Genomic DNA, 22361 nt, shown 5'->3' on the forward strand with positions numbered 1-22361 from the left:
AAAGGGCTACAAAGCATTAAAAACTGGAAATGAATGTGGGGGAGCAGAAATGTTTCAGGATTCTTCCAGCTTTGGGGATCCTGTTTTCATTTCGGCCTGAATATACCAGTAAAGCATTTTTGCTCTTCTCCTTTTCATTAATGCACTGTGCAACTTAGTACAACTGACACTTCTCATCTGAGGGAGATCCACACCCCAGCCTGCAGACCTGCCTCCGTAGAAGTCCTCTCTCTGGCTTTCTGCTGGTTTTCTAGGATGGATAAAGTTCATGGCTTTTCCCCGAGTTTAGCCCCAACATCTGCAGAAACAGATCAAAAGTCACACAGCAGGAATTTAAAAAGATATTTTTCGAGGACTAACCATTTAAGGGTTTTCTTATAAAGACATCAAATTTATACAGTAGCTGAATTTTTCAATATCTGTTCTAGACATTAATGTATTATCTACAATTTACCACCTCCATCATTCCATCGATGACATGGCCATTCCACTAATAAAACACCTATACACTGCAGCACTGCCACATCACAACACTTCAAAACCCATGCAATTATTGTTTTAAAAAAATGCCATGGCTCCTTCCCAGAATCACAACAAACTCCTCAGTGTGCTGTAAGAAAGCATCCAGTGCCACCAACCCTCCAGCAGTGCCACCAAACCTCCCGTCCTGTGCAAAGCTGAAATGATGAGTCCCAGCAGATCCCAGGACTAAAGGCTGGGAAGACAGTTCAGATGCTCAATGCACCAAAATAAACATAACTGGCAAGTTCTGACTGGGAAGCAGCACATAATCCATAGAATAGTGAATTGTCATTTCTGCACCCATTGTTTGAGCACCAATGGGATGTTCAACGAGCATAGTAACCTCAGGGTTATTCCTAATTTATGTGAAGATTACCAAAAGCTGGATTTGCAATTACTGTTTTCCTTGATGCAGACATGCAACTCAAATTAGCACTAACAGAAGTTACAGGTATACATGAAGAAAAAGCCCCAAATATATTCCTATTACAGCTCTTTCCCCTTAAAAATCAATGATTTGTTTTGTCAGTAACATTTATGGAGCACTCCTGCAGTATCACTTCAAGATTTAAAGACAGAGCAAATGAACTCTTAGAGACAACAGCTGGGAGTTCATCCAGTCAACTTGAAAAACCCCAGGCTGCTCAAGGATCTTACATCCAGCCAGCCAGCCAGCCATCTATCCCAGACATACCATCCCTTGTACATGATGACAGCAGGACCTGTGGCTGTTGTAGCTCAAATCAAATACAGTGCAGTGCACTAGAAGAATGATCAACATCACATGTAGATAGTTAATAATAATAGCAGCATTTCTTGCTTTCTGCTTTGAGTTTGAGCTGCTTAAAGCAGAAACCCAGGCAGTGATTACAGACAATGAATGTCATGTCAAGGGCTCAAGTAGATTCTTAGAACTGCTCTATTTCTACTGATCACAAGTTAAGAGTTTACATTTATAAAAATAGTGTTTACAGTAAGAAACAGTCAAGCTTCTCTCAAGTATGTTCATTCCCATCAGTGTGATGCAGAAACACGAGCCCTTCTCCTGTTCTTACAGTGCCACACACACAGTGCAGGGGATGGAAAAGCTGAGTGGGAGCAGAACTCGGGTGCACTCTGTGAACTTCCCTTTCTGATGGATCACCTGGAATTCAGTCACCTTGTGCCACCCCACACCCCTGTGAGTGGTTACCAGCCCCAGCAGCACCACCAAGCACCACAAACAGCTGCTGGTACTAAGACCCACATTCCACAGCAGTGAGTGACTGTTTTCTCTGGGAATTGCAACAAAGCCACAGAGCCATTGTGACAGGACACCCATTTCTATTCACAAAGATAAATCCTTTATTTACTAAGAATTATCTATACACAGATGAAGGACAGGAGTCAGAGTAAGGAGTGTTCCAGCAGAAGGGTTACACAGTCTGATCTCAACTGAGCTTTCTGTGTTGTTCTGTCACCTTCCTGTACAATGTAAATTATACACTTCCATTCTGAAAAGAAACTTGAACACCATTTAAAATGTCAGTGTTGAGATGCAGGTAACTAATACTCCATGGAACAGAACAGCTGGGATAACCTGAGGGATCATCTGCAAGGAGCAAATTGTGGACATCCATTTGAAAAAAGCACAACCACCTGCCCACAAATCACTCATTAAGTTTTCTAACTTGGAGGTTAAAATAGTCAAAATATTGTTTGTTGTGACTTCATATCCCGTGTCTAGTAAGTTCTTACGTGGAAATTAGAATTGAATTCTGTAAGTTCACAGTTAACAGATCACTACACACTGCAAGAAGCAGCCCCTTTTTAATGTCCAATTTCCACAAACACATTTCCTTTAAAAACAGAAAATGAAGGAAAAAAAATTATATGGCTTTTCCACACTAAAACTGCAGATAAAGATTTTATAATGGGAGTAGATGACTTGAATTTTGAAAAACAACCAACTACAAGTCCAGAATATGAAAAGCTGCTGTTTAGAAAATGATGTCCCAGTTTACAGTGGAGCAGAATTACCAAGATCCACAGAGGCTGGGAGAGAGCTCCAAAATCAATCTGTTTTCTCTGTAAGGTTTTTCCAAGAGATGCCACGTAGATTGTCCCAAGGATCAGTGTGCCACAGTGAGTTTCTCCAAAGCCATGGCTCTCCCATTCACTGTTTCAAACATCTGCTTCAATGGTGGCACTTTGGAGTCATAGTGCAGGAATAAAAATTCAAAATAAAAATAAAATTTAAAAAAAAAAAAAGAAAGCAGACGTTTGACTTTGTAGCAGACAGGAGACTCACCAAGTGTTGTTTCTGCTTCTCCACAGCAATTCACTCCAATACAGCCACCACCAACCCAGGAATGCTCATCCAGCAACTCCACGACACGGGAAGTTTTCAGTCATCTGCAGAAACTCGCTGCAGTTCTTTAAAAATGTGTTCTACCGTAGGAAATGCCTTTGTTCAGAGTTCCCTCCTGTCATTCCGTTTGCTTAAAGCTGGACAGAGCCGCAGCACATCCACTGGCATCGGAAGGGTGGCAGAGACAGGCAATGGCCTCGGAGCTCCATCAAACCCGTACAGATTTAGACAAATACTGAGCATTCCTGGCACTTACCAACTGAAAACAGTCCTCATTCCACACCTGTACTGCCCAAGACTCTGAGTCCTTGCAAAATCCATTCCCAGTGATAAAATCCATCAGGTTTCATCTGAAATTGGCCCCTCACAAACACAATCAAACTTTGCATTCAAACAGCTTTTGGCTCCGGACATCTCACAGACGATTCCTGATCCTGAGTGTTCTGTAGGGACCTGCTGGGATGTCCAGGCCCTGCAATAGGGAAAACTGTTCATTGAAAAAACCCTTCCCCTGCATCTCTCAGACCAGAGACATTTTTAGTCCTTGTGCCAGAAGAAAAAGATCTTAGGATTGAAATATTCCTATTTATAACCTTTGCCTGTTCCCTGCTGCATGAACAGTAGACAGATTAGTTAATTCCAAAAATGAGTTCTTGCAGGGTAGTTTCAATAAACTTTTGCTGTTTCTGGCAGCTGGAACATAATTGCACCTTCACAGTCCCCTCACTGCTGTCAGCTAAACCAGGAGACCATTAGGGAAAATAAAGGGAAGGCTGTAAGCTGGAATTCTGCACTGCCACTACATTAACAGGACTTCACTTTGTTTCTGCACTCCAAGGTTGAAAATTAAAGTACACTTTTAAAATCATTTTTAACTGCAGACTGATGCTAGGTTGCGTTTTTTCACCCATCATTTTAAAAGAGAGAAAATTAATAACTAGCAAAGGTTTTGCTCCTTTTAAGTTACTGTTCCTATATTTAGTTGCAGGGGAGGGTATAACACAAAAAAATAAATGCTATTTGCAATTAAATTTCCAGAAGCACCAAATTCTGCCGTTCCCTAGTGCCCACACTGAGAAACCTTGCATCTGATTTACAAACGTAATTACATCAGTGTAATTATACTGGTGTAATTCCCCAGAAATAACAGTTATTTTTCAACATCCAAGAGAAAGATTTTAATTCTTGAATTCAACATGAAGAATTACACCAGAATAGCTTGTGCTAAATAGAGATGGTGAATTTCCCCGAAGAGACATGGCCTAAAAATAGAGTGCTGTTGTGGTGGGCTGGCCCTGGCTGCACACTGGGTGCCCACCAAACCCACTCCATCCCTGCCCTCCTCAGCTGGGCAGGGAGAGGAAACATACGGAAAGGGTCCTGAGTTAAGGACAGGAGAGATCACCCAGCAATTACTGTCATGGGCAAAACACTCAACTCAGGGAAACTCACTGAATTTACTGCCAATTAGAAGTCTGAGTAGGGTAATGAGAAAAAGAAACCAAATTTTAAAACACAGTCCTCCCACCCCTCCCTTCTTCCTGGGCTCAACTTCACTCCCACATTCTCCACCTCCTTGCAGGTGGTGCAGGGGACAGGGAATGGAGGCTGTGGTCAGTTCATCACATTGGCTCTACTGCTCCTTCCTCCTCACTCTCCTCCCCTGCTCCAGTGTGTCCTTCCCACGTGTCTGCTTGCCACGGGGTCAGTCCTTCAGGCACAGGCTGCTCCAGTGCGTGTCTTCCATAGGTTTACATGTCCTGCCAGTACCCTGCTCCAGCATGGGCTTCCAAAGAGGTCCCAGCCTCCTCTGGGCAAATCCTCCTGCTCCAGTGTGGGGTCCTCCATGGGCTGCAGGTGGATCTCTGCTCCACTGCCTGGAGCTTGTCCTCCCCTCCTTCCTCCCTGAGCCTGGTGTCTGCAGGGCTGTTGCTCTCACATATTCCCACTCTTCTCTCCAGCTGCAGTTGCTCTTATGCTTACAAGCTTTTCCCTCCCTTCCCAAATACATTATCCCAGCAGTGCATTGTCCCATTGCTGGTGGGCTCAGCCTTGGCCAGCAGTGGGTCCATCATGGAGCCGTCTGGGATTGGCTCTGCCAGACACAGGGGAAGCTTCTGGCACCTTCTCACAGAAGCCCCCACTGCAGCCCCCCCCCCCAAACCCAATACACCCCCAGTGTCCTGCAGACACTGAGGTTTCCTGCCACTGGAGAAGTTTGGGCTGTTGAAATGAGGAGATTATTATAGCAATGCTTTCAGTATTATCCAGGTCATTTTCTCATACATTAATGAGATAATAGAAATTTATGGAAGTCTTTATTGAATCTTAATTGCTCCCTAAGACCGTGACTGAATTAGAAAGAGCAACTGCCTTCTGCCTCAACTACTACAGCAGATGCTGAGGATACAGAATCCTAAACTCAGATTTTTTCATTTTTCATTTAAAAATACTATTAGTTTTCCTTTAGAATGATACCAATTCATTTCCTGATAGTGCCGTACAAAAGGTGCTTCTGAAGGGTGAGATGGATAATTCCAATATTTAGTTTGCTACTAGAAGCCTCTAATGTTTTGTTGAGGCTTTTCTTATTCTTTATGAGGAAGAACATTTTAAACCAGAACACCACTGAAGAATTTAAATGGCATCTTCCTCACTAGCAAATGAGTTCAAATTAGCCCAATTACAATTAAAACATGACATATTTATCAACCATTAATGATGACAAATAATGTAAATCAAGGACAAATCTGTTTACAATTTAATAATCCACATCAAGCGACTACCAGGAGAATTTACCAATACCTAAAAATTGCCATAAATTACACTCTTAGTTGGGAAGTTTAAAGTTTTTGAAAAGCCCAGCTCTTGCAAATGCCACTGAATATTACAGATTTCTAAAGATGCAAAAATAGAACTCCTTTGGTTGAAATTATGTCCCTCTGTGAAACTGTAAAACCCAAAAACTGCAAACCCCAGAAGTTTTTGAATGCTGACTTAAAAACAAGAGCTGCATTTCACTGTATTCTTGTGCATTTTTAACCTGCTATACAAGACCGATCCAGGGTCGTTCTCAGCATGAACAGTTCCCACAGCCTTTCACACTATTCATAATTTCTTCTTCTAGCTTCTTCCTCTCCTCCTCTTTGGATGTCCGGTTATTCCTCTCCTCCCAGCTGGGATTGCTGTGACTGTGGAGCACTTTGCTGCTCTGCGTGTGCCACATTTCAGAGTAGAGGTTGCTGGGACTCGCGAGGAGCTCTGTGTGTGTGCCACGTTCCACCACCTTACCCTGCAAAACAAGGAGCAGGTCAGGAATCCACATTACCAGATCTTTAGGAACATGCCAACACATGGGCCACAATTGCACAGTATAGATTAGAGCAGTTATTAATGACAAGGAGCTTGGGACAGCACGGAAAGACTGAATGCACAGTTCACTCAGCAGCATATCACACTGAAAACATGGAGCTGTGCTCTTCCCAGACTTAAAGGAATGGGAATCTACGTAACTCTTGTCCATCTGGGCAAAATTTAAAGCCCACCAACATGGAAACTTTTACTATCTTAAATAGAAGATCTACCTAAAGTAAACATGGACCTCTATATGAGGAGCAAGGTGCAAAAGCCACACGGATGTACCAAAACAAACACCTATTTGTTTTTGCTCAGTAACAAACACACGGGAAGAGGCTAAAAAAAGGGCAAAGAGAGAGGGATTTGTACTAGACAAGCGAAGCACATTTAAAATCAAATCCTGGAAACAATTAGTGTAAACTGTGCTTTTATGGGTGCTCCTGTGCCCCTGCAATGGCCACCACGACAATGCCCTCAGCAGTTCAGTTCATCTGGGCTGTTCTCAAGGGAAAGATGATTTATTGACTATCACTGTGGAAATGGGAAGGAAGAGCTGGAGAGGAGAACTCAAGGGAACTCCAGCCTTACAGACAGAGAAACACCACCACTCTTCAAAAAACCAGACTGATCTTTTCACTTTGAGAGACACATTCACTGACTTCAAATTAAACTAATGTATTTGTTCTCTAGCTACTCTTTCTTCTGGTAAAGGACAGAATTATACAGACAACTATGTGGATTTGATGTTATTCTACATTCTGATCTACAATTAAATCTACCTCCTTGATAGCTGCTGATGGATATGTTGGGAAAAAATGTGGGTCTTGGCACTTCCATTAGTAGTTATGCCGGTGGAATCTGAACAAAAAATGTGATCAAAAGAACTGCAGAATTTACTTAAAACCTTCAAGGGGTTAATGTGGAGCTCATTGTAGTAGAGACCAGGCTTTTGAATTATGGTGCTTTTTTTAATAACTCTTGACCAGTCATCAAAAATGCACCTTCTCTGTTCAGCCCCACAGTGTTTAGATCTGCATCATTACTATGTTGTTTACTCACTCAGGAATGATTCTGGTTTTACCTCAACAAAGGTGCTGGAGTTGTGACTCCGTGATTGCCATGGCTAAGCAAAACCAGTCCTGACCATCCTGTCTCATCCCTGCTCCTGAGCCTCTTTCTGTGGCTGCCCCAGGTCCGTGCTGCAGGGCTGGCAGGAGGCGCAGCCTTGGGAGCTGTGGGGCACTGCCTGCCCCATCCCCAGTCCCAGCAGCATCCCTCAGGAAAGGCAGCACCCCGGCTCTTTTACAGTTCGAGGCTGTGCTTTCATTTTTAATTTAACAGTTACACTCTAACACAAAACACACTCTTAGTAAGCTGTGAAAACTTGCATCGAAAACAAAAAGCTGCAGATCGCCTTGTGACACTTTAAAAAACATTTGCAAGATGTTTTAACGTGCAGTTGGATAAGGGATACACCTTAGGAAAGGATTTTCAGCAAAAGCTGAGAAAACAAAGCCGATCAAAACTGAATAAAAACTCCATGGAGCACTGCAAGTGATTTATTCCACTACTTCATTCTGAGATTCATATAAAGCTGAGATTTGTGTAGCAAAAATAGTCATGAATGTCACCATTTCATAAGAGTTTGTTCTAATTCCCCATGAAACCACTGAATGTACTGTAGGAATAATTTATTTGCTTTTAGATGTGTATTTTAAGTCACTAAATACACCTATGATCACAAGCATATAAATAGCAACTGATAAAAATGAATGCAAAGATAAATTTAACATCTATTATCAGCAGATTAGAGCACTGTACTTTCAGCATTATCAGTTAAAAGAGTAATTATGAAGTTATCATAAGGACATTTGTTTATTTTAAATCTCTTGCCAGGTATGGAAAACAGAGAAAAAAATTGGACTTTGGACACACTGAGCATGAGGTAACAGCTCAATAATGGTATTAGCAAATTAAATGTTGAAATTTATTGGTTTTTTCTTAGAAGAGAAAGGGAATAATCACATTTTTCTACAGGTACAACAGAGAATGGTGCTCAGATTTATAACATAATTAGGTTGAACAATCCTGCAGTCGTTCTATCTGCATGGAAACAGAACATGCTGTCCTGTCTCTTTCCATTGAAATGAAAAAATGGATGTATGTGAAAAATAGACGCTCACTGAGCAACGAGAGTGAAGCATAAATTGGGGGAACACTTCAGTAAATTCATCTGACAGAAGCATGTAATAAATTAGATCAAAACCATGCAACAGTGAGCCATAAAAAATAACAACATATGAGAGAGTCACACGTGCAAGTTTGTGAAGAGAAACGTATAAAAAGCCAAGCTTGAGCTAGAACTTTCCAACATGGCTCACTTCCAAAGAAAGAGCTTTCAGCACCTCAGTGGGAGTGTGATAATTCAAACTGGACACAGAGAGTTCCTAAAGCAAACACTGCCTGGCTGTGGAAGCCCCACACCCCAGGGGATCCCTCACCTGATCCAGCACGATGATCTCATCTGCATCCACCACCGTGGACAACCTGTGAGCAATGAAAATGGACGTGCGGTGCTTCACCATGGCCCTCATGGCCTTGAGAATGTTCTGCAAGATTGGAACACAGACAAACTCTTACACACTCCTGGGTGGCATGAGGAGAAATAAAATGCTGCTGGAAATATGCAAATTATTGTAAATAAGTTTTGAGAAACACTTCTGGTACTGCTACAGCTTCATAATAACAAACAGCCAAAAGCATCTACCAAAGACACAGATGAGTCCCAAGCATGAAATATCTGTGGTTCTGATAAAGCCTCAAACTGCAAAAAAAAAAAAAAAAAAAGATTGTATTCACAGAAAAACACAGCTATCCCAGGGACAAAGGAAGAGACAGGTCACTAGATTTCACGAAAACCTTCCCATGGAGCATGGTACACAAGCAACAAACAGCAGTAAAAGCATCTGAAAATAACTCATCATCATCATAATACTTTCCAATGAAAGTTAAAGGAAAAAATCCCCCTCAGTGTCATGCCAAGGTGGAATATAAAGTTAAAGCAATCTTGGGAATCATCTATCTATGCAGTGAGCACTCTGCTATCTTCCCAAACCACATTCCTCTGCAAGGAGCACTGACTGGGAATTTGTGCCCTCACTATCATCAGTCAGGTGTCCTCTTCAGTTCCCTGAAAACTTTCTTTTTTGTCCGAAAACATTTCTATTTCCAGGCACAGTCTTGTGGAAAGGGCTCACTTGCATTTGCTAACTTTCAAGTGCATTTCTGCTGTGAAACTTTCAGCTTTGCTTACGACTCTTGCAATAGATAGAGGAAAACAAGAGAAAGAGTCCACGTGCTGTTCTGCAGGACTGTGTTATGGACATTGCTGGTCCACGAGGGAGCTGTACTACATTTCAGTGTTGTGCTATATGGATATACAGTTCATACTCTGATTTCTTTGTATCTGGAAAATGAAAGTAATGTAGTGAGTACAGGTCAATAAATTCGCTCAATAATCTGCATAAGTGAACACAGCCACAGCTTAGCTCTAGTCCTTGATGACATTAGTTCAGGAAATTACTGCTGGGGCTGAGGGTTTTGTGCTTAAACTAAGATGTTGTTATGAAGCCTTGATGCAGTTCCTGTCACAGTGTCACAACATCCATGTCACAGCCCTTCCTGGGAAATGAACACCAGCACTGCAGGTCACACCTATCTGATCTGCATCTCAGAAAGATGCTGCACAACAAACAAGAGGTTTTCTGTCCTGCATTATGTCACAGTTATTTATAAGACATTTTTAAAGGAAGCTAGACGTCATCTAAACACCTTTTCAAGTGGATTGGAAAGCTTCACACTTTAAGACCACCGGAGGTATTTGCACTAGTTTCAAGGGATGAATGTGAGAAGGTGAAGGAGACCTCCAGAGTGGACAAGAAAATATCCCAGAGACAGTTGATACCCCTCACTGTGTCTCCAGTAGACACACTAAGCATCTCTGCTGCGGTCTTTAGGACAATGGCTTAGACACAGGATCTCTTAATACTACTGAGAAAACACTTGACAGCAATTTGGCGAAAAGAACAGAATTCTTTCTGAGAGGAAAAGAACAGGGAAAAAGTATTGGAATCAGACACCATTGCACCACTTAAATTTTAGAATTTTTTATCCCAATTTACCTCTTCTGTAATTGAATCTAAAGATGATGTGGCTTCATCATAGAGAAAAATATGTGGGTCCTTTAACATTGCTCTAGCAATTGCAACTCTTTGTTTTTCTCCACCTGAATGAGGGGGAAGAGGGGAAGAAAGAAAAAAAAAAGTTAGAATTGTGACAGTGTAAATTCAACAGTAGATGTGACTTTTGAGGGTTGGTTCTTGGGTTTTTTCTTTTTTTTAACAGACATCATAGTTACTGCTGACAAAGGCCTGACATGTTACATAAGATACCACACAAGTTCCTGCTCACTGGTGATTCAAGATTGCTTATCCTTCTGGAAAAGGACAGAGAACTATTTTGTATCTGCTCTAAGGCAGGAGTCTGGCCTAGGTCAGTACCAGTGCTGTACAGCTGGTCACTCTGTACACCTGGAGCATGAGCCCTTTTCCCTGGCCTGAGCTCTGCCCCATCCCGTAACTCTGCACACACAAACCCTGTTTTCTCTCCCAAACAACCAGTGCTCTGTCCATGCTGCTGCACTGCATTTCATGCATCTTGCTCACACATTGTGTCTTTCAGGTCTCTCCTTGATATTTATCTAACTTTGCACTCCACGATGGTAAATGTCATTCAAGAACACAGTTAGTGTGGTACTGGAAACCACCTTCAGTCTGCACTCTACAGCCTGTTGGTTTCTGGTGTAACCCAGTTTCAGACTAGTTTCCCTTCCTTCAAAATTCTTACAGCCAACATCTACTCAAGAATAACTCGGGGCAACTTTTACAGACAGGAAAACAGGTGCATTTGAGAACTTAAAATCTGCTAAACATTTGGTATGCGATGCATACACGTCACATTTGTGCACTTGTCCTCCTTTGTTTTACTCAAGACTTCAAAACATTCCATTTAATACCATTATATCCTTGTTAATGTTCCATTCCTATCAGGAGAGAACATGCTTTCATAAACCATTTAAAAGGCTGATGGAAATGCTGCAGTTCACATTTTAGACTGTCTTTGGCAGAACTCAGAGCAATTAGAACTGTACAATTTACTCAGTCTATTTTAATGTGCTCTTCCTCCCTCTCCTTTACAGCATGTTCAGAACTCACAGCTTGACAATATCCACGTTTGAAAGACATACTGCAACAACAAAAACCCTTTCATTTGTAGCACATCCTTATTTCATGCTCTTCCCCATTCACACTCAGGACAGCAGCACATTAACAGTTCCATTCATGGAGGCAGGGGTTTGGCTCTGTCTATCACAAATCTATTAGAAAACACTGATATGGATTCTACTTGGAAAAACCCAAACAATTTGTTTTTCACTCTGTACTGTTAATGAATCAATCACTGAGACCACTAGGAACTGCACTAAATGCAACTAAAACCTTAGTTTTCCATCATGCACATAAAACACCTGGATTTCAAAGAGGACTCTTCAATTCACAGGCCTTTCACCCCCACTATTTCTGCCACAAAATACTATTTAAAAACAAGACATAAATCAGGACTTTGTGCTTTCCTTAGACCAGAAGTATACAAAGCCTCAACCAACTTAAAAAAAAACCCAAGAACAACAAACCAGATGCAGAAATTAATCCTTTATAGGAATAGAAATTAAACTTTTCTAGGAGTTTAGGGAGCCATTCTACTATTCAGAAAACTAGAGATTCCAAGTAACAGATGCCATATTTTTACAGAGCTACTGAAGGACCTCAAAGATTTTCATTTGGTATCTCCAATCCTCAGAACAACTTAACCCCTCCTGAGAGCACTAGCCCAGGACTCCTGCAGCCTGACTGCACACATTCCTGAAGCTTGGTTACTACTGTTATTTGCCAATGTTCATCTAAATGCTGAAAATAAGAAAGTGAAGCTGCTATTTCAGTGGCAGATACTCACTCTAAGCTCTTTTTCTGTCCCCAAGGAATTCCCTTTTCTTTCTCCTAAGTATTTTACATACTCTTATTTTCCTTAAATACAAATAAAGCAGGAAAAGAACACATTTCCACACTTCCTTTCACTTTCTAAACACACTTTTGTTGAAGCACTGGCAGATGGGTGTTTATGACCATCACAGCGGCAGCACAAAATGAAGGATGGAGTAAAGGCAGAACCCATTTTCAGACAGGCTCTGTTACAGGAGTCTCAAGGTCAGAAGGGAGCTCTGACATACCCACACACAGTGCTCCAGATTTAGAATGGGACATTGAATCATGGAACTGTCCAGGTTGGAAAAGCCCTCTGAGTCCACTGAGTCCAACCATTCCCCCAGCACTGGAAGGCCACATCCCCAGTGCCACATCCACACAACTTTTAAATCCCCTCAGGGATGGGGACTCTGCCACTGCCCTGGGCAGCTGTGCCAGGCCTGGACAATCCTTTGGGTGAAGAAATTTTTCCTAAAATCCAATCTAAACCTCAACACAAGGTTAAGGCTTTGAGCAACCTGATCTAGTCTCTGCTCAAAGCAGGGGGGTTGGTCTAGATGATTTTTAGAAGGTCCCCTTCAACACAAACCATTCTGTGCTTTTACAAACACCAAGACATTTCAAATCTATTGTTAGTCAAATCTTTTTTCTAGAAATTACTAGTGTGGGAAGACAGGCATCACATTCTCTCCAGTTCTGCTAGTACCTATTTTGTATCTTTCTCTTCCCTCACCCAGATTTGTGCTTCACATCTCTTATCTCCCTTGTCCCCTTCCTTGTATTCGCCTTCAGCTGCTGTGCACACTGCTCTGGGGACAGGCTGTAACTCTGATCTGCTGTTACAAAGAGACCAGGACTCCTGACTGCAGCAGCTGCAGAGTAAGAAACACCACACAGGGCTCTCCCTGCACCAGGTAGGACTTTTGCTGCACCCCCTGCACCCTCTGCTCCTGCCCTTCAGCACAAACAGGGCTCAAAGCACACACACAGAAGGTTCCCCCTTTTATGCCACTAGCCAGATTATGAGAAAGAGCATTTTTACATAGATGCATATCCATGCTTACATATCATCTCACACAACGATATCCCCTGAAAATATACTCCTTTAAATATCTTGCAAACTCCAGCTGCCTTACACTGTGGATCTTTATATTAATATTTAGCCTTTATAGTTATGTTTTTTGGTCCCCTCACTATGAGGACATTGAGGGGCTGGAGCATGTCCAGAGAAGGGAACAGAGCTGGGAAGGGGCTGGAGCAGCTGAGGGAGCTGGGGGGGCTCAGCCTGGAGAAAAGGAGGCTCAGGGGGGACCTTCTGGCTCTGCAACTCCCTGACAGGAGGGGGGAGCCATGGGTCGGTCTCTGCTCCCAGGGAACAAAGGAGAGGAGGAGAGGGAACGGGCTCAAATTGTAGCAGGGGAGGTTAAGGCTGGATATCAGGAAAACCTTCGTCACTGAAAGAGTGGTTAAACATTGGCACAGGCTGCCCAGGGCAACAGTGGAGTCACCAGCCCTGGAAGTGTTCAAAAAGCAAGTGGATGTGGCACTTGGCACTACGGTTCAGTGGGCATGGTGGGATTTAATCAAAGGGTGGACTTGATGATCTTGGCGGTCTTTTCCAACACTAATGATTCTGTATCCTAAGGTAAATAAGCTAAAAGCAAGTTTGACTGAAGAATAAACTCTGCATCAAACTTTGGGGCAGCAAAAGGGATATAAAGAACTTGTGTGTTTGAGATCCTACCTGAGAGTTTGAGGCCTCGCTCCCCAACCTGGGTGTTGTATCCATTGGGCATCCTCAGGATGGCATCGTGGATCCCTGCCAGCCTGGCCACCGCGTACACCTCCTCGGGGCTGGCCCCGGTGTTGCCGTAGAGCAGGTTGTAGTAGATGGTGTTATGGAAGAGAACAGCATCCTGCAGGGGTGGAAAGAACATTTCGAATAAGAAACCATGACAAAAATGTCCCCAAACCATGAAAGAAAGCAATACAGAACAGCTTATATTTTTCTACAAAGCCTGAATGTTAAAGTGTTTGGGGAAATTTCTTTCCCCAAAAATGGGATTAATATATTTTGTGTCCTAAATATGTATGTCATGCATAGTTTCACCACTTTGCTAACTCATTATGGGTGGTAATCAACTATAGAGCTAAATCACTTAAAGCTGGAGGCAGTTTCTCATGGGGAGGCTTAAACACATTTCAGAAATTGGATCTGTATGATGATGCACATAAAAATATAATATTTCCTGGGGAAAAAAAAAAAACAGGCATGGTGACTTTCAAAGGAATTAAGAGAACACCACTGCATTAGGATTGACCTCCAATGAACCACAGTACCAGAACACTGAGAATTACTATTGCAATGGACTGCTAGGGAAAGGAAACATGGAATACCTGAGGTACAACTCCTATTGCCTTTCTCAGACTTTCCAAACTGACATCTTGGATGTTCTGTCCAGCAACATAAATATTTCCTTTCTGAGGTTCATAGAAACGAAATAATAATCTCACAATTGTGCTTTTCCTGGAATTGAAAAGAATTGAAGTTAATGTTACATTCTGGTTTGCCATTTACAATCTCCAATTGGAATTGATGTCACAAACAAAAATTATAAAAAGCAAACACAAGAAGCACTGTGTTTAAGAAACTAAATTCTGCATTGATTGGCATATTTAGTCCATTTACCCACCCTGACCCACTACCTCCTACAATGGCCACTTTCTTTCCTGCAGGGACTTCAAAGGACACTCCAGAAAGGACTTTCTGCCCCTCAAGGTACTCGAAATGCACATTATCAAAGGCGATGGCAGCAGTCTGGGGGGTGATCTGCAGGGGGGGAGCCAGCTCTTTGTCCTGTTAAAAGAAGAGTTCCACCTTATCTGCTGCCCAGAAACTATCTCCAATGGTTCAACAGTCCATTCCCAGCTCAGAAAAAGGCAAACAGCCACTCCAGCTTGGATATGTGGAAAATAATTACCATTTGCTGCACAAGTGACATTGGTTTGCTCACCCTTTCCCCCAAAGGAGGTAAAAATTTCTGCTGTGAACACTCTGCCTCACAACTTCTTTTGCAATAATAAATTCTGCATCATTAATTACCAATAAAAATTCAAGCACGAGGCATGAATACTTAAATAAAAAAAATCTCAGTACAAACACAGCTTCCATGAAACATCTTTTGCTTCTCTGCAGGAAAAATACTCAACTGCTACTGCAGTAACTGCACCTAAAGAGGAAGCAGAACAGCATCCTTACACAAAACAACTCATTCATGAATAGAAATTAAACCTGGAAGGTAAGAAAATGGGATGAAATGATGGCATTGCCACAAACAGCCCTATTAAATACCCAGATATTTTAAGAAAATAAGCTACTACTTACTTTAATTTTGGTATCTACACTGAGAAGTGTAAACAAGGTATTCATATCTATAAGTGCTTGTCTTGTCTCTCTGTATACTGTTCCCAGGAAGTTTAGGGGAAGAGAAAGCTGGAACAGCAATCCATTCACCATTACTAGATCTCCAACAGAAAGGCTGCCTTAAGACAAAATGGATGTGAGAGAATAAGGAGACTTGAAGGGTTGTCTTGTCAGGAAGTACCAAAAGATTCAAAAAAATAATCAAGTCAATCAATTCTAGTTTCTTTTACCCCATTTCTAAACCTATATGTTTAAATAGCAAACAAAACCCATTCCCAGAAGATCAGATTTTATATAGGAAGGTGCTTGAAATGAATGGCAATGTCTGTGTGGATTTCACTTTAAAAAAGATAAAACAGCACTGGAAAATAAGGCAAGCAGCATATAAAACATCGGATTGTGCAGCTGTAAATTCCACAGAGAGAAACATAAAGGCGCCTAAATAAGTTAGAAGGGGAGCAGGTAATATATGAGAGCACAAATCAAGAAAGACAATCTTAAGTACAATTACAGACAAATGCGACTGATAGAATTTGTCATGATCATACTATAGACCACAGAGCTGCTAAAACCCACAGTGAGAACCTCTGGGCAGCTTAGTATAAACAGGCTGATGAAGGGAAAACTCAGGATGACACACAGCTAAAGGTAAGTGCTGAGTCAGTTCAGCTGAAGCAGGCCCAGAAAGATGATTTAAAGCCATATTTCTACCATCCGGTTTAAAGTTATTCTAAATTTTCCTAAGAAGAGTCATGAACTGCACCTCCTGACTGATCTGTTCACAGGGTAACCCTTCTCTGCCCTGGTATCTCTTAAAAAGGGAAAAGCAGATGCAAAAAAGACCATATGGTATAAATGTCTGCCCTTTGAACTCCTCTGGACATTAACAGTGTCTAAAACATCATTGTTTTTACTCTAAAACCACCTTGCTTTAGCTGAGCCTCACCCCAATACTGTAATTGAATCGTACTTTGTCTTCCTAAACAAGCAGACTTTTGTAGTAAATTAGACAAACACAGATTAAAAACCCTAACTTATGGAAACAATTGTTTGAATAATGTGCCTTATTAATCTAAGGAAAGTGAAGGACACTGGTAATAAAACTACTGAGACAAAGCACATGAGTATATACACTTTGGGGTAAAGTCCTGAGTCTTGCCAACATGGAAAGGAAGAAGGGGAAAAACAGAGGGTCTTGGCAGAAAGCCCACAGAAGTATTTGTATGTTTAAAAGTGTCTTTCACAAGTCTTCAACAAAAACTTCCTGAAGTGACATTTTCTTGGGATCTTTCTCTAACTGCTTAACTTTTAAAATGTTTTTGATAAAATCATACTAGTTATTGCTATATATATACATATATATCATGGAATTAATAATACTACAAGAAGTAGAAACAGGTAAAACTCTTAAGTAAAAGCTCTCAAACAAAACCACTCAAAATAAACTATCACATCAACCACAGGTTAGTTAAAATTAACTCCTCTCTTATGGATGAATCATGGTAAAGGAGAGTCATCTTTAGCTTATACACAGATAAGTTACCTGCAACAATGCCCTGGCTGGCAAGCACCATGATGGCTGTTAAGCCCACACTAAATATAGCGCTCTGTCCAAAGTTGAGGAGAGCTAAAGTAGAGGTAGTCTTCAGAGAGGCATTTTCATAGATCTTCAGGAACTCATCATACCGTTGGGCTTCGTATTTTTCATTATTGAAATACTACAATATACACAAAAATGGTAAATGTGGCAGCCTCAAACATCATCAAACTGTTTAAGTTGTTACAAAATAGAATGCTACATGCACAGATACACACACAGCTGCTCTCCAAAAGATCTAACAACTAGAGAGAAAAGAATCAGAGAATAGGCTGAGCAGGAAGGATCAACTTCAATTCAGTTCAACCCCTGACCCTGCCCAGGACATCCCATCAATCCCACCCTGTCCCCGAGAGCATTGTCCATACACTCCTGGAGCTCTGGCAGCCTTGGGGCTGTGCCCACTGCCCTGGGGAGCCTGGGCAGTGCCCAACCAGCCTCTGGGGGAAGAACCTTTCCTTGAGATCCAACCTAAACTTCGTTTTCAAGACTAAGCTTACATTTTGCAGAAACTGATGGTGAAGGTGATTTAGTCATGAAGGAAACTTCTCACTCTCTATTAGCAAATAGATTCTTTCAAGCCCCACTAAAACCTCTGTGCTCCTCTGTCCATGCCATGCAGTGCTCTGCAAATGAATCATGTTTAAAACCAGGCTATTGCTCTAAAGTCATAGCCCTGTAAAACATGAATCTTATGACTCACTGACACAAGTAAGACAAAGAGCTTGGTAGTCAAGCCTGGCCTTACCTTCACAGTCTCATAGTTGAGCAGTGAGTCGATGGCAGCATTGCCAGCGTCGTTGTCGGCCTTGTTCATCTCGATGCGGAACTTGGTCCTGCAGAGGCAGGGTGGGCACGGTCAGGGTGGGCACGGTCAGGGTGGGCACGGTCAGGGTGGGCACGGTCAGGGTGGGCACGGTCAGGGTGGGCACGGTCAGGAGGGCATGGTCAGGGTGGGCACGGTCAGGAGGGCACGGTCAGGTGCCTCAGTGCCCTGGGGGGAGGGCAGGGCCTGCCTTACCTCCACTGGGTGATCCCGATGGTGAACGCTGCATAGGCTCCCAGAGTCCCCAGGGTGACTAAAGCAAACTCGGCACCACATTTGTAATACTGGAGTATTTCAAACAAAATAAAAAGGAAAAAGTTGTAATCATTTTCAAAACTTCACTGTTTTCTCCAGCTAAGCCATTCTAATTTTGAGACAAGGGCTCTGATGGTCCCTCCCAACACAATCCCTGCTCTGAACAGCTTGAGGCTAAACAAAGGCATAAACTCAAAAGGAAAGCAGCAAGAAGGATTTAGATAAAAAGATGGGAGCTGGTGTAAATAATACTTCAAAGTTATTTCTGCCATTATAAAACATAAATGCTGCTGATGTTTGTGCTGTTATCACAATTAAGTATTTCCTTCTATGCTTTTTGGGTGGATTTTGAAAGAAAGCTGAAGACTGTGGAAGAAAAAATAAATGGCCTTGTAAGACAACTTATGAAGTGTCTCCTCTGCTTCAGAGCACATCAGGAGAGAAAAGCCCTGAGAAATTAACGCATGGTGGTAGTTGGCTGAGAGCCAGCTGGAGCTGCAACTTCCAAGGGTTATAAAATGTAACCCAGCATCAACAGGCATTTTAACTGATGTTGTTACATTCAAACTTGAGTAAGTCCTTCTAAAAAGGGAGATAAACAAAACAAGATTCTTGGTCCTAATTTAGTGTAAGCTATGTAATCAAGATTTAGATTTTAGCACAGAAACAGCCAAAGATCCTGATTTCAAACACAGGAAATGTGATTTATAAAAGAAAAGATTAAAATTGAGCTTATTAAGCAAGAAGGAGAAGCCAATTTTCCAAAAGCTAATTTTCACTTTGAAGTTCTGGATAAAAAAAAGACAGGAAAGAACCAATAATCACTCCCTCCTCTGTCATCAACACACTAACCCACAACATTCCTGGACATTTATATTCTGCTTCCTCCCTATTTACCTGGATATATTTGACACTTGTGTGCATAGTTTACTTTTCTGATTTCATTTTTTCAACAATTCATAGAATCATAGAATCAACAGAGTTAGAAAAGACCTCTGAGATTGTCAAGTCCAACCCTTGAATTCTGAAGAAAAACATGGGAAACTATCCACATAAATACCACTGGCTGAAGACATGAAAATAATTTTAAATAAGTTGATTCAAAGTAACTAATATTTGCAAATTATGGATTGCTCTCCTTTACAGGAGTTGCTTTCACAACCACCTTTGCAATTCTATTATTATTAATACTCAGTAGACTTTGGTAAGAGCAAATCAATGTATTAATCCTAAATGAGACAATTCTAGCAGTGAACAGACAACACTCACCAGAATTCCACTGACCAGAGCCACTTCAAACATTGTAGGTCCCAGATTAAACACTAAAGCACTGAGGACAAAACTGATGCCCCTCGTGCCTCTGTCGATGGTTTTTGACAGAGCTCCTGTTTGCCTGCTCAGATGGAAGGCCAAGTCCAGGTTGTGAAGGTGCAGGAAAACATTCTTGGCGATCCTCCGGATGGAATTTTGAGCTACTTTCCCAAATACTGCATTTCTTGCTTCATTAAACAATGCTGCCCCCGCTCTTGAGATACCATCTAAAAAAGGATGAAAAACTTTACAAAATGAAAATAATTATATTTTCAACTTCCCTTCATGCATGAAATTACACTAGACTCATTCTTTATATATTTTCAACATTCCTAGTTCAAAGGTAATTTATACTTAATTGGTCCAAGCTTTATGCAATTTTTCATTTACAAACCATTGTGTGCACATTTAAATCAGTTTCTTTTGCAGCTGGTTATGAGAAAGGGCAGGATTTTTAATCAAGAATAATTTCTGTAAGCATTATTTCATTTTTTAATTGGAATACCAGAAGCAAGGTCAGAGAATATTGAGAAGAGACATCAAGAGAGTAACTATGAAATAGTTATGATGCTGTGAGGGCTGGAGCCCCTCTGCTCTGGAGCCAGGCTGGGAGAGCTGGGGGGGTCACCTGGAGAAGAGAAGGCTCCAGGAGACCTAAGAGCCCCTTCCAGGGCCTAAAGGGGCTCCAGGAGAGCTGGAGAGGGATTTGGGACAAGGGCCTGGAGGGACAGGACAAGGGGCAATGGGTTTCCACTGCCAGAGGGCAGGGATAGATGGGATATTGGGAAGGAATTCTTGGCTGTGAGGGTGGGGAGGCCCTGGCACAGGTTGCCCAGAGAAGCTGTGACTGCCCTTAGAAGTGTTCAAGGCCAAGCTGGATGGGGCTTGGAGCAACCTGGGCTAGTGGAAGGTGTCCCTGCCCATGGCAGGGGTGGAACGAGATGAGTTTTAAGGTCCCTTCCAACCCAAACTGTTCTGTGATGCCATAAAATAACCACCCACTGTGCTCAGCAGTGCAAGGGGCAGAAGCTCTGCTGTTCCCTCCCTTCCTGAAGGACATTAACACATCCCCAGCTTTGGGAATGCCACTCACAGCCCACGAGAACAGCAGTTGCCAGGGTTGCCACAGTGCTCGGTGCATCGCCGAGGTTCAGCACGTCCCCAGATACCTGATTCAGGTTGTCCACTGCATATTTAAACATGAAGGGAACCAATATATTCATGGCCTGAAAGCATGAGAACACCAATTAGTGTGCATTAATGCATTAAAACACCTCTGTGTCCATGACTACTGTTTGTGAAATTGATATATTGTTATATTTAGTCCTTAAACACTTACTGCAGGTAAATGGCTCTTTACTTCAAGCACAGTATTCTCCACACTGTTAAACCTTTACTGCTGGGACTGCAGGGTTAGTTTGTGTCTCTCACTGTCTCCTTTTAAGTATTGATTTCTACCCTAAACAAACTGTACACTGCAAAGGCCCTGAACTGGGGCTGAGCTCTCAGGACAGCAGGGCAAGCCCAGGAGATGAATCAAGCAGCAGACACTGCATGACACACACTCGCAGTGCTACTAAACTACGTCGTCATTAAAGGCTGTTTGCTCTTTGTGGTGCTGACAATATTCAGTATGAACAACCCCTGTTACAAAGGAAACCACTCACCCACACATTGCTACCACGGGGTCACCAAGGTGTGTTAAACCAGAACTCCAGTGAAGTCAAAGAAAATAAGCTGAGCCATCCTTTGTCTCCCTGACTGTTAATACCACCTTAGAATTAAATAATGCTTTCCATTTGCAACATCACTATAAACATTATCTACATCAAGCCTGGGGTTTGGCACAGCAGCACAAAAGACTTTCTGTACAGTCTACAAGAAACCCCAAATTGCTTTAAAAATAGGAGCTTTCAAACAAAATCCCGAAGTCATATCCACAGCTTGTCACTGCACATCTCTGGAGGAGCAGCAAACCCCAAATACATCTCCTCTAACAGGGGTGCCCCCTGCTTATAAAACCCCAAACAGCTGGATATGTGAACATGCCAACTTTAGGATTTTTTTATTTGCATGATGTAGCACAAGAAAATATTGAAACCCTTATAGAAAACATAAAATTCTCAAGTCTTGTATATGTTCCGTTGTTACATCACTAATTCATACCAATAAGATAATTTGCTGACAAACTTCATAGAATTAATTAGAATTCCTTCATTCCAACTGCTTCTAACTGTCAAGATTTGAAAATATGGACACAAGTTTTTTAGCAGTTGAACAAGTCTGTTATGACCCACAATTTTACAATCACGGCAGATGCTTAAACCTTTACAGTAAGTTAACTTTTTTAAAGCTGGTGGGTTTTTTTCAGTATTTGGAAAAAATTCTGGGTAGATGATAAATTGTTTTACATGAGAAGAAATAAAAACACAAAGCAGATTGAGACAGATATTTCTGCTCTCTCCACCAAATGTTTTGGATATCCACTTAGATCTCAACTGTATTTAGGGACATCTGTCAGAGCTGAAAGCCCAGGAAAAAACCTGCACATTACCTAGATAAAACTAGGTTTTGAGAGACAAGAGTGCTAGTATCCAGTATCCTATTACAAATTATTATCC

At 41.8% G+C, this 22361-nt stretch overlaps 1 protein-coding gene across 3 annotated transcripts in view; it reads right to left on the reverse strand.

Moving 5' to 3' along the window:
* Positions 1–1842: 1842 nt before the first annotated feature.
* Positions 1843–22361, reverse strand: part of ABCB7 (ATP binding cassette subfamily B member 7) — a 40476-nt gene continuing 19957 nt past the window's right edge. Inside the window, exons 5-17 of one of the 3 annotated variants that reach the window (XR_004359586.1) lie at positions 20834–20966; positions 19699–19967; positions 18370–18458; positions 18097–18184; positions 17295–17469; positions 15713–15870; positions 15021–15184; positions 14725–14854; positions 14072–14243; positions 10411–10514; positions 8731–8838; positions 2813–6164; positions 1843–2710 (exon numbers count right to left, since the gene is read on the reverse strand). Coding sequence is in view for 2 of the 3 variants with exons in the window: in XM_032701850.1 (XP_032557741.1) it covers positions 5946–6164; positions 8731–8838; positions 10411–10514; positions 14072–14243; positions 14725–14854; positions 15021–15184; positions 15713–15870; positions 17295–17469; positions 18097–18184; positions 18370–18458; positions 19699–19967; positions 20834–20966 (1809 nt within the window). In the remaining variant the exon portion in view is untranslated. Of the gene's footprint in view, positions 6165–8730; positions 8839–10410; positions 10515–14071; positions 14244–14724; positions 14855–15020; positions 15185–15712; positions 15871–17294; positions 17470–18096; positions 18185–18369; positions 18459–19698; positions 19968–20833; positions 20967–22361 lie in introns of all 3 variants that reach the window. The other 2 variants (XM_032701850.1, XM_032701849.1) reach the window with 2 other exon arrangements.

The sequence above is a fragment of the Chiroxiphia lanceolata genome, chromosome 14 (assembly GCF_009829145.1).
Source record: "Chiroxiphia lanceolata isolate bChiLan1 chromosome 14, bChiLan1.pri, whole genome shotgun sequence".
Classification (NCBI taxonomy): Eukaryota; Metazoa; Chordata; class Aves; order Passeriformes; family Pipridae; genus Chiroxiphia; species Chiroxiphia lanceolata.